Source organism: Chiloscyllium plagiosum, chromosome 13 (genome assembly GCF_004010195.1).
Source record: "Chiloscyllium plagiosum isolate BGI_BamShark_2017 chromosome 13, ASM401019v2, whole genome shotgun sequence".
In the NCBI taxonomy this organism is placed as follows: domain Eukaryota; kingdom Metazoa; phylum Chordata; class Chondrichthyes; order Orectolobiformes; family Hemiscylliidae; genus Chiloscyllium; species Chiloscyllium plagiosum.
The window spans coordinates 84,162,286-84,173,336 of record NC_057722.1 but is presented as its reverse complement, the minus strand read 5'-3'; the positions used below and the strand labels follow the sequence as shown (position 1 = coordinate 84,173,336).

Sequence of the window (11,051 nt, the reverse complement as noted above, 5' to 3'; positions counted from 1 at the left end):
TTGTACAGGTCCCACCTTCGCCAGAATGCAGTCCAATTGTCCAAATATCTGAAGCCCTCCCTCCTACACCATCCTTGCAGCCATGTGTTCAACTGCACTCTCTCCCTATTCTTTGCCTCACTGTCACGTGGCACCGGCAACAACCCAGAGATGACGACTCTGTCTGTCCTAGCTTTTAGCTTCCAGCCTAACTCCTTGAGCTCTTGAATGACCTCCCCACCTCTCTTCCTACCTATGTCGTTGGTGCCAATGTGCACCACGACTTCTGGCTGCACACCCTCCCCCTTAAGGATTCTGAAGACACGGTCCGAGATGTCTCGGACCCTGGCACCCGGGAGGCAACAAACCATCCGAGAGTCTCGCCCATGTCCACAGAACCGCCTGTCCGTTCCTCTAACTAGAGAGTCTCCTATAACTAGCGCTCTCCTCCTCTCCCCCTTTCCCTTCTGAGTCTCAGAGCCAGACCTGCTATTTGGGGGCCTATAGTAAACCTGGTCACTGCAGCTTCCCCCTGCTAGGCCGTCCCCCCCCAACAGTATCCAAAGCGGTATACTTATTGTTTAGGGGAACGACCACAGGGGATCCCTGCACTGCCTGCTTCCTCCCCTTCCCACCTCTAACTGTTACCCAGCTACCTCTGTTCTCTGGCGTAACTATGTCCCTGTAGCTTCTATCTATCACCCTCTCAGCCTCTCGAATAATCCTCAGTTCATCCAACTCCAGTTCCAGTTCCCTAACTCGTTCTGTGAGGAGCAGGATCTGATTGCATTTCTTGCAGACGAAGTCGGCAGGAGTATCGGTGGTCACCCCTACCTCAAACATCCTGCAGGAGGAACATTCCACTGCCTGCGCTGCCATTAATCTAGGAGGAGAAAGTGAGGTCTGCAGATGCTGGAGATCAAAGTTGAAACTTTATTGCTGGAACAGCACAGCAGGTCAGGCAGCATCCAGGGAACAGGAGATTCGACGTTTCGGGCACAGGCCCAGAAGAAGGGCCTGTGCCCGAAACGTCGAATCTCCTGTTCCCTGGATGCTGCCTGACCTGCTGTGCTGTTCCAGCAATAAAGTTTCAACTGCCATTAATCTACACTTCGTCTCCAAAACAAGAACACTGAGTAGCTTACCTGTGGACTTTAAAGTTAGGTTAGAGGAGGAGAGTGTATGTAGGGCCTGGGGTCTAGAACACACCCACTCAAATATCAATCACTTACTTCCCGACCAGCTCTGCGCTCCCACCTCACTTCCGCCCAGCTCGCGCTGCTCTCTGCTGAGAAAAGACCTTGTTATGGGGGAAGTTAAAGTCCCCCATAACAACTATACATGCCTTGAAAGTGGTTGAGAGATGTTTCATTCAGTGAATCCTATGATAAAGGGGTTATGTTATGAGTACAGTTTGGAGAGTCAGACATCTTATTGGAGTTTATAAGGGTAGACATTGCAGAGGTACTGGCCATGGATGTTCAGCCTTTCTTCAGTTTAGGGTTATGCCAGGAGATTGGATAATTGCAAATTTTGTCAGAATAATCCCAGTAACTACAGGTCAATTAGTTTGAGTTCAATGATGCTAAAGCTTTGAGAGATTATAATTTGCAACAGAAAATGGTGAGAGTGAGGAACTTTATCGTAGTATGTAATTGTGATTTGGATGGGTATATGAACAGGAAGGGTTTGGAGGGATATGGGCCGGGTGCTGGTAGGTGGGACTAGATTGGGTTGGGATATCTGGTCGGTCTGCTTCCATGCTGTACATCTCTATGATTCTAAGTTGTGATAGGGAGATAATAAAGTATGTTGTCAAACTGAGATGAGCAAGATAAGGGAGGAGGCTCATATGGAGCATAAACATCAGCATGGGACAGTTGAGCCAAATGGCCTAATTCTGTACTGTTCATTTTGTTGGACCTGCACATCCATGCAAGTTTGCTTGCTCAGGATTTATAATGGAGAACGTGAGGACTGCAGATAATGGAGATCAGAGCTGAAAAATGTGTTGCTGGAAAAACGCAGCAGGTCAGGCAGCATCAAAGGAGCAGGAGAATCAACGTTTCGGGCATAAGCCCTTCTTCAGGAATGAGGAGGGTGTGCCAGGCAGGCTAAGATAAAAGGTAGGGAGGAGGGACTTGGGGGAGGGGCGTTGGGAATGCTATAGGTGGAAGGAGGTTAAGGTGAGGGTGATAGGCTGGAGTGGGGGTGGGGGCGGAGAGGTCAGGAAGAAGATTGAGTCTCAACCCTCGGACTCAGCACCGCCTTCGTGACCTGCAATCTTCTTCCCGACCTCTCCACCCCCACCCCCTCTCCGGCCTATCACCCTCACCTTAACCTCCTTCTACCTATCGCATTCCCAACACCCATCCCCAAGTCCCTCCTCCCTACCTTTTATCTTAGCCTGCCTGGCACACCCTCCTCATTCCTGAAGGAGAGCTTATGCCCGAAACGTCGATTCTCCTGCTCCTTTGATGCTGCCTGACCTGCTGCGCTTTTCCAGGATTTATAATGTCTGTTTACTATTCTGAATTTTTTTCTCAAACCCTTTCAGACATTGAAGAAAACTTGGTTAAATAAATATGCCAAGGAATCTGCTGATCCAGGAGTGTTCGTCTTGTTAGCCTGTGGCACCATTTCCAGTTCCTGTGGACAGCTGGCCAGTTATCCATTAGCCCTGATCAGGACCCGAATGCAAGCACAAGGTAAGATCATCCAATCTGTCTTATTCCTGACTTTAGCTTTCATTAAAAATTATGTAGTTTAGACTGATAGGTGTATAGCTAACACTCCACTCATAGAAAAGACTCTTCGGCCCATTGAGTCTGTGCCGATATAACTATCACTAAGGATGGCACGGTGACTCAGTGGTTAGCACTGCAGCCTCACAGCACCAGGGTTCCAGGTTCGATTCTAGCTTTGGGTGACTGTGTGGAGTTTGCACATTCTCCTCATGTCTGCGTGGGTTTCCTCCGGGTGCTCCGGTTTCCTCCCAGTGTCCAAAAATGTGCAGGTTAGGTGAATTGGCCATGCTAAATTGCCTGTAGTGTTAGGTGCATTATTCAGAGGGAAATGGGACTGGGTGGGTTACTCTTCAGAGGGTCGGTGTGGACTTGTTGGGCTGAAGGGCTTGTTTCCACCCTGTAGGGAATCAAATCTAATCCAGTATAATCTCAAAGTGTGCTAATCTCAATTTCCTACACTTGTCCCATATCCTTGACTGTTATGATACTTGAAACATTTACCTGAATGTTTTTAAAGGTTGTAAGGTTTCCAGCTTCCACTAACTTCCTAGGCAAATGCATTTCAGGTTCCCTCACATCCACTGAGTGAAAAAGTTTTTCCAAATCCCCTCTGAATCTCCTGCCCCTCACCCTAAAACTATGCCCTCTCATGATTGACCCCTCAACAAAGGGGAACAGCTGCTCTCTATTCACCCTGCCCATACCCCTCATAATCTTATACACATAGAACATAGAAGAATACAGCGCAGTACAGGCCCTTGGGCCCTCGATGTTGCGCCGATCCAAGCCCACCTAAACTACACTAACCCTCTATCCTCCATATACCTATCCAATGCCCTCTTAAATGCCCATAAAGAGGGAGAGTCCACCACTGTTACTGGCAGGGCAAGTACTTTATTGGCTGTAAAGCATTTTGGATCTTTCTGTGGCCATAACAGTTACTATATAAATGCAATTTAATTTTAATAACTCAATAGTTACTCATAGAAATCTAATGTTATATCACTGGGATGCTTTTTTGCCATTATTATGGCAATAATGTTTTTTTCAAATTTAAAAAAAAGTTATGATATTTCAGCTACTTTAATCCCATGTGTATCACTGATGATTTGTATTTACTCTGTGGAAATTTTAATTGAGTAGAAGATTTTACTGCATTTTACTTTCTGATTTGCTGTTTGAGAATACTTCAGTGTAATTGGCTGCCAACTCCCTGCGGTGATATCACTGTTACTGTATGCCTAGTGTTTGTCTTGATCTTGCACATATCAAGAAAGGGAAACTTCATGCCTCAGAGATCACTAGATAGCAGAAAATCCCTTTAATACTTCAAAGTACTCTTTTGGTATGATCCTAGATATTGAATATTGTTAGATATTATTACTGGAGCGAATCATAGATTTACATTTAAATAGTTCCCATTTCTGTCTTTGTTCACTCCTTTCCTCAGCAATATTTTGTGTTTGATTTTGTCTACTTTCTGTGGTTTTATTTACCCTAATGAAGAAGAGCATATCTTCTCAACATCACAACTATTGATCTCACCCTGCTTGGCTGTTGTATGGAACCCCCTACGTGTTAACCCCTTAAAGCCAAATACATAACAATATTGTCAAATTTGATGGAATTTTAATGCATTTACTTTAGGGGAAATTTGGCATGTTAATATGCTGCAGTTTTTCTTATCTGCGATGTTTTGTGTTATGTTGCTGAAAATATTACTGATGAAATACTTAGCAGTTGTAGTAAAATCATGCGTATACTTAGGATGAAGAAGATTATGAGTACCACATATGCTTGGTCCAGTTCTTGTTGGATTCATTTGGATATCAAAGTTGAAACTTTATTGCTGGAACAGCACAGCAGGTCAGGCAGCATCCAGGGAACAGGAGATTCGACGTTTCGGGCACAGGCCCTTCTTCAGGAATGAGCAGAGAGTGTTCAGCAGGAGAAGATAAAAGGTAGGGAGGAGGGACTTGGAGGAGGGGAGTTGGAAGTGGAGGAGATGCGGTGGAGGGCACCGTCGACCACGTCGCCTTCCTGACCTGCAGTCTTCTTGTTGACCTCTCCGCCTCCATCCTACTCCGACCTATCACCCTCACCTTGACCTCTTTCCACCTATCACATTTCCAACGCCCCTCCTCCAAGTCCCTCCTCCCTACCTTTTATCTTCTCCTGCTGAACACTCTCTGCTCATTCCTGAAGAAGGGCCTGTGCCCGAAACGTCGAATCTCCTGTTCCCTGGATGCTGCCTGACCTGCTGTGCTGTTCCAGCAATAAAGTTTCAACTCCTCTGTAAGCCTCCAGTGCAAGCACATCCTTCCTGTAGTGAGGTGACCAGAACTGCACACAATACTCCAGCTGTGGCCTAACTAACGGACTGTACAACTTCAACATTCCCACCTTGCTGTTATGCTCAATGCCATGACTGATGAAAGCAAGTGTCTCATATGCTTTCTGAACTGTCCCATTCACTTGCTCTGCCAACTCCAGGGATCTGTAAATAATACCCCAAGATCTCTATGTTCTTTTAGCTACCCAGTGTCCTGCCATTTATTAAATACTCCCTCATCTTGTTTCTTCTTCCAAAGTTCATCACCTCGCATTTATCAGGATTAAATCCCATCTGCTACTGGTCTGCCAATCTGACCAACACATCTATATCTTCCTGTAATCTACAAACATCTTCTTTGCTAATAACCACTCCTACCAATCTTGCTGACATCTACAAATTTGCTTAACATTCCTCCCACATTTTCATCAACGTCAGTTATGTATATAACTAAGTAAACTAATGCAACAGGGATTTGGGAACCTGAACTGTAGTTCCCATGTCCAGGAGGTTGAGGGTAAGGAGGTTAGAGATAGGTTTACAAGGTCGTGAGAGGGCACCAGCAACCAGGATGTTGGTTCAAATGTGTGTACTTCAATGCCAGGAGATCTGGAATAAGATGGGTGGACTTGCAGCATGGATTGGTACCTGGGATTTCAATGTTGTGACCATTTCAGAGACATGGCTAGAGCAGGGACAGGAATGGCTGTTGCAGATTCTGGGATTTAGATGTTTCAGCAAGAACAGAGATGATGCTAAAAGTTAGGGGGGTATGAGGGTGGCATTGTTATTCAAAGGTAATATTACAACAGCTGAAAGAATGTTTGAGGAGTCATCCAATGAGGTAGTATGGGCTGAGATTAGAAACAGGAGAAGAGAGGTCACTCTGTTGGGAGTTTTCTATAGGCCTCCAAATTGTTCCAAGGATGTAGAGGAAAGGATAGCAAAGATGATTCTCGATAGGAGCGAGAGTAACAGGGTAGTTGTTATAGGGGTCTTTAACTTCCCCAATATTGACTGGGAGTACTATAGTTCAAGTAGTATAGATGAGTGAGGTTTTTTTCGATGTGTGCAGGAGGGTTTTCTGACACATTGTGCGGACAAGCCAACAAGGCTCGATGCCACATTGGATTTGGTACTGGGTAATGAACCCGGCCAGGTGTCAGATTTGGAGGTAGGTGAGCACTTAGGTGATAGTGACCACAATTCGGTTATGTTTACTTTAGCAATGGAAAGGGATAAGTATATACTGCAGGGCACGAGTTATAGCTGGGGGAAAGGCAATTATGATGTGATTAGGCAAGATTTAGGATACATAGGATGGGGAAGGAAACTGCAGGAGATGGGCACAATAGAAATGTGGAGCTCATTCAAGATACTGCAGGTCATTGATAAGTATAGACCTGTCAGACAGGGAGGTAGTTGTTGAGGAGGAGGAGCCATGGTTTACTAAAGAGGCTGAAGTTCTTGTCAAGAGAAATAAGGGGGCTTATGTGAGGATTAGGCATGAAGGCTCAGTTAGCGAGCTTGAGAGATATAAGTTAGCCAGAAAAGATCTAAAGAGAGGGCTAGGAAGAGCAAGGAGGGGACATGAGACGTTGTTGGCGGATAGGATCAAGGAAAATCCTTAGGCCTTCTATAAGTATATCAGGAATAAAAGAATGACTAGAGCAAGATTAGGGCCAATCAAAGATAGTAGTGGAAGGTTGTGTAGTGGAATCTGAGGACATAGGGGAAGTGCTTAATGAATACTTTTCGTCAGTATTCACATTGTAAAAGGGTAATGTTAGTGCAAATACGGAGATACAGGCTACAAGATTAGATGGGATTGAGGTTGACAAAGAGGAGGTTTTAGCAATTTTAGAAGATCTGAAAGTAGATAAGACCCCGGGCCGATGGGATTTATCCTCAGATTCTCTGGGAAGCCAGGAAGGAGATTGCAGAGCCTTTGGCTTTGATCTTTATGTCATCATTGTCTACAGGAATAGTGCCAGAAGACTGGAGGATAGCAAATGTTGCTCCCTTGTTTAAGAGGGGGAGTTGGAACAACCCTGGTAATTATAGGCCAGTCAGCCTTACTTTGGTTATGGGTAAAGTGAAAATCATCTGGAAAGGAATAATTTGATTAGGGATAGTCAACATGGTTTTGTGAAGTGTAGTTCATGCCTCACTAACCTTATTGAGTTCTTCGAGAAGGTGACAAAACAGGTGGATGAAGGTAAAGTGGTTGATATGGTGTATATGGATTTCAGTAAGGCGTTTGATAAAGTTCCACATGGCAGGCTATTGCACAAAATACGGAGTTTCGGGATTATAAGGTGATTTAGCGTTTGGATCAGAAATTGGCTAGCTGAAAGCAGACAGAAGGTGGTGGTTGATGGGAAGTATTCATCCTGGAGCTCAGTTACCAGTGGTGTGCTGCAAGGATCTGTTTTTCATTTTTATAAATGAGCTGGATGTGGACGTAGAAGAATGGGTTAGTAAATTTGTGGATGACACAAAGATAGGCAGAGTTGTGGATAGTGCTGAAGGATGTTGTGAGTTATAGAGGGACATAGATAAGATGCAGAGCAGATGCAGGGCTGAGAAGTGGTAAATGGAGTTTAATGCAGAAAAGTGTGAAGTAGTTCACTTCGGAAGAAATAACAGAAATGCAGAGTACTGGGCTAATGGTAAAATACTTGAAATTGAGATGAACAGAGAGATCTTGGTGTCCAAGTGCATAAATCCCTGCCACCCAGGTTAATAGGGTTGTGAATAGGGTTGGGGGCAGCATGGTGGCTCAGTGGTTAGCACTGCTACCTCAAGCACCCAGGTTCTATTGCAGCCCTGGACTGTCTGTGTGGAGTTTGCACATTCTCCCCGTGTCTGCATGGGTCTCCTCCGGGTACTCCAGCTTCCTCCCACAATCCAAAGATGTGCAGTTTAGGTAAATTAGCCATGCTAAATTGCCCATAGGATTCAGGGATGGAAAGGTTAGGTGCATGAGTCAGGGGTAAATGTAGGGGAATAGTCTGGTTGGTGGGTTAGAGGATTAGAGTGGACTTGTTAGGCCGAAGGGCCTGTTCCCATACAGTAGGAATTCTAAGAAGACATACGATGTGTTGGCGTTGATTAATAGGGGGAATTGAATTTCGGAGCCACAAGGTCATGCTTCAGCTGTACAAGGCGCTGGTAAGGCCACATCTGGAGTATTGCGTGTAGTTCTGGTCACCGCATTATAGGAAAGATGTGGAAGTTTTGGAAAGGGTACAGAGGAGATTTACTAGGATGTTGCCTGGTATGGAAGGGAGATCTTTGAGGAAAGGCTGAGGGAACTGAGGCTGTTTTCATTGGAGAGAAGGTTGAGAGGTAACTTAATCGAGATGTATAAGATAATCAGAGCGTTAGAAAGAGTGAACAGTGAGAGCCTTTTTCACTGGATGGTGAATGCTAACATGAAGGGACATAGCTTTAAATTGAGGAGTGATAGATTTAGCACAGAAATCAGGTGTAGTTTCTTTACCCAGAGAGTAGTAGGGGCGTGGAACAGCCTGCTCGCAATAGCAGTAGACTGCCGAAGTTAAGGGCATTTAAATGGGCATTGGACATACGGATAATAATGGAATGGTGCAGATTAGGTGGGCATTAGATTATTTTCACAGTCAGTGCAACATCGAGGGCTGAAGGGCCTGTACTGTGCTGTAACGTTCTATGTTCTATAACAAACAGTAAGGATCCAGGTACTGATCCTTGAATCATAGAATTCTGTACAGTGTGGGAACAGGTCATTTGTCCCATTTGAGATTAGAGTGGTGCTGGAAAAGCACAGCAAGTCAGGCAGCATCCAAGGAGGAGGAAAAATTGACATTTCGGGCAAAAGCCCTTCATCAGGATCCTGAAGGGCTTTTGCCCGAAACCTCGATCTTTCCTGCTCCTCGGATACTGCCTGACCTGCTATACTTTTCCAGCACCACTCTAAGATTAGATTAGATTCCCTACAGTATGGAACAGGCCCATTGGCCCAACAAGTCCACACTGACCCTCCGAAGTGTAACCCACCCAGACCCATTCCCCAACATTTATCCTTGACTAATGTACCTAACACACTGGGTAATTTAGCATGGCTAATTCGCCTAACCTGCATATCTTTGGATAGTGGAAGGAAACTGGAACAACGGGAGGAAACCCATGCATACACGGGAAAAATATGCAAACTACAGTTGCCAATGGGTGGAATAGAAGGAAGTCCTGGCGCTGTGAGGCAGCAGTCCTAACGACTGAGCCACAGTGTCTTGTGATATACCATTGGACACTGGCCTCCAGCCACTCGAACAGCCTTCTCCCACTACCCTTTGTGTCCTATTACTAAGCCAGTTACATAGAACATAGAAAAGTACAGCAGAGAACAGGCCCTTAGGCCCACGATGACTTTGCTTCCACCACCTCAACTGGCAATGCATTCCATGCATTCACAACTCTCTGCGGAAAGAACCTACCTCTGATGTCTCCTTTATACCTTCCTCCCAATATCTTCAAACTATGACTTCTCGTACCAGTCAATCCTGCCCTGGGGAAAAGACTCTGGCTATTGACTCCATCTATTCCTCTCATTATTTTGTACATCGCTATCAGGTCTCCTCTTCCTCCTTCTCTCCAGAGAGAAAAGTCCGAGCTTATTCAACTTTTCTTCATACGGCAAGCCCTCCAGTCCAGGCAGTATCCTAGTAAACCTTCTTTGCATCTTCTCCAAAGTCTCTGTGTCTTTTTTGTAGTAGGGCGACCAGAACTGCACACAATATTCCAAGTGTGGTCTCACCTGGGACTTGTAGAGCTGCAGCAAAACCTTGTAGCTCTTAAACCCGATCCCCTGTGAATGAAAGCCAAAACACCATGTGCTTTCTTAACAACCCTATCCACTTGGGTGGCAACTTTGAGGGATCTATGTACTTGCACACCCAGATCCCTCTGTTCCTTCACTCTGCCAAGAATCCTGTCTTTAATCCTATATTCAGCATTCGAGTTCGACCTTCCAAAATGCATCACTTCACATTTATCCAGGTTGAACTCCATCTGCCATTTCTCAGCAGTGCTCCACATCCTGTCTATGTCGCGCTGCAGCCTGCAGTAGCCCTCTATACTATTGACGACACCTCCAACATTTGTGTCATCTGCAAATTTACTAACCTACCCCTCAACCTCCTCATCCAAGTCATTTATAAAGACTACAAAGAGCAGAGGCCCAAGAACAGAGCCCTGTGGGACACTACTCACCACTGACCTCCTGGCAGAATACTTTCCATCTGCAACCACTCTCTGCCTTCTGTTAGTCAGCCAATTCTGAATCCAGATAGCCAAATCTCCCTGTATCCCATACTTCCTGACTTTATGAATGAGCCTATCATGGGGAACCTTATCAAATGCCTTGCTGAAATCCATATACACCACATTCACTACTCAACCGTTGTCGACCTAACTTAACATCTCCTCAAAGCACTCAATAAGATTTGTGAGGCATGACCTGCCCCTCACAAAGCCATGCTGACTGCTTTTAGTGACACTATGCTTTGCCAAATAGTCAAAAATCCTATCCCTCAGAATTGTTTCCACAACTTTGCTGACCATAGACATAAGACTGACTGGTCTTTAATTGCCAGTGATTTCCCTATTACCCTTCTTGAAAAGAGGAACAACATTTGCCTCCTTCCAATCCTCCGGTACGATTCCCGTGGAGAGTGAGGAGGCAAATATCCTCGCCAATGGCTTAGCAACCTCCTTTCTCGCTTCTCGGAGCAGCCTAGGATAAATCTGGTCTGGCCCAGGGGATTTATCAATCTTAATGATTTCCAAAATTTCTAGCACATCAACTTCATTCAATCTTGATCTGGTCAAGATGTATCCCAGCTCCTCTAAGTTTTCATTTACAATAAGTTCCCTTTCCTTGGTGAAAACCGAAGCAAAAAACTCATTTAGGGCTTCCCCTATCTGCTCAGACTCCACGCACAAGTTCCCTC

General features: G+C 45.2%; 1 protein-coding gene across 2 annotated transcripts in view; it reads left to right on the top strand.

Annotated features, from left to right (window-relative positions):
* LOC122556252 (calcium-binding mitochondrial carrier protein SCaMC-1-like) overlaps nucleotides 1-11,051 on the top strand; it is a 93,009-nt gene that overhangs the window by 76,811 nt on the left and 5,147 nt on the right. For both annotated transcript variants that reach the window (XM_043702884.1, XM_043702883.1), the window contains one exon: nucleotides 2,537-2,687. In XM_043702884.1, the coding sequence (XP_043558819.1) occupies nucleotides 2,537-2,687 (151 nt within the window). The remainder of the gene's footprint in view (nucleotides 1-2,536; nucleotides 2,688-11,051) is intronic.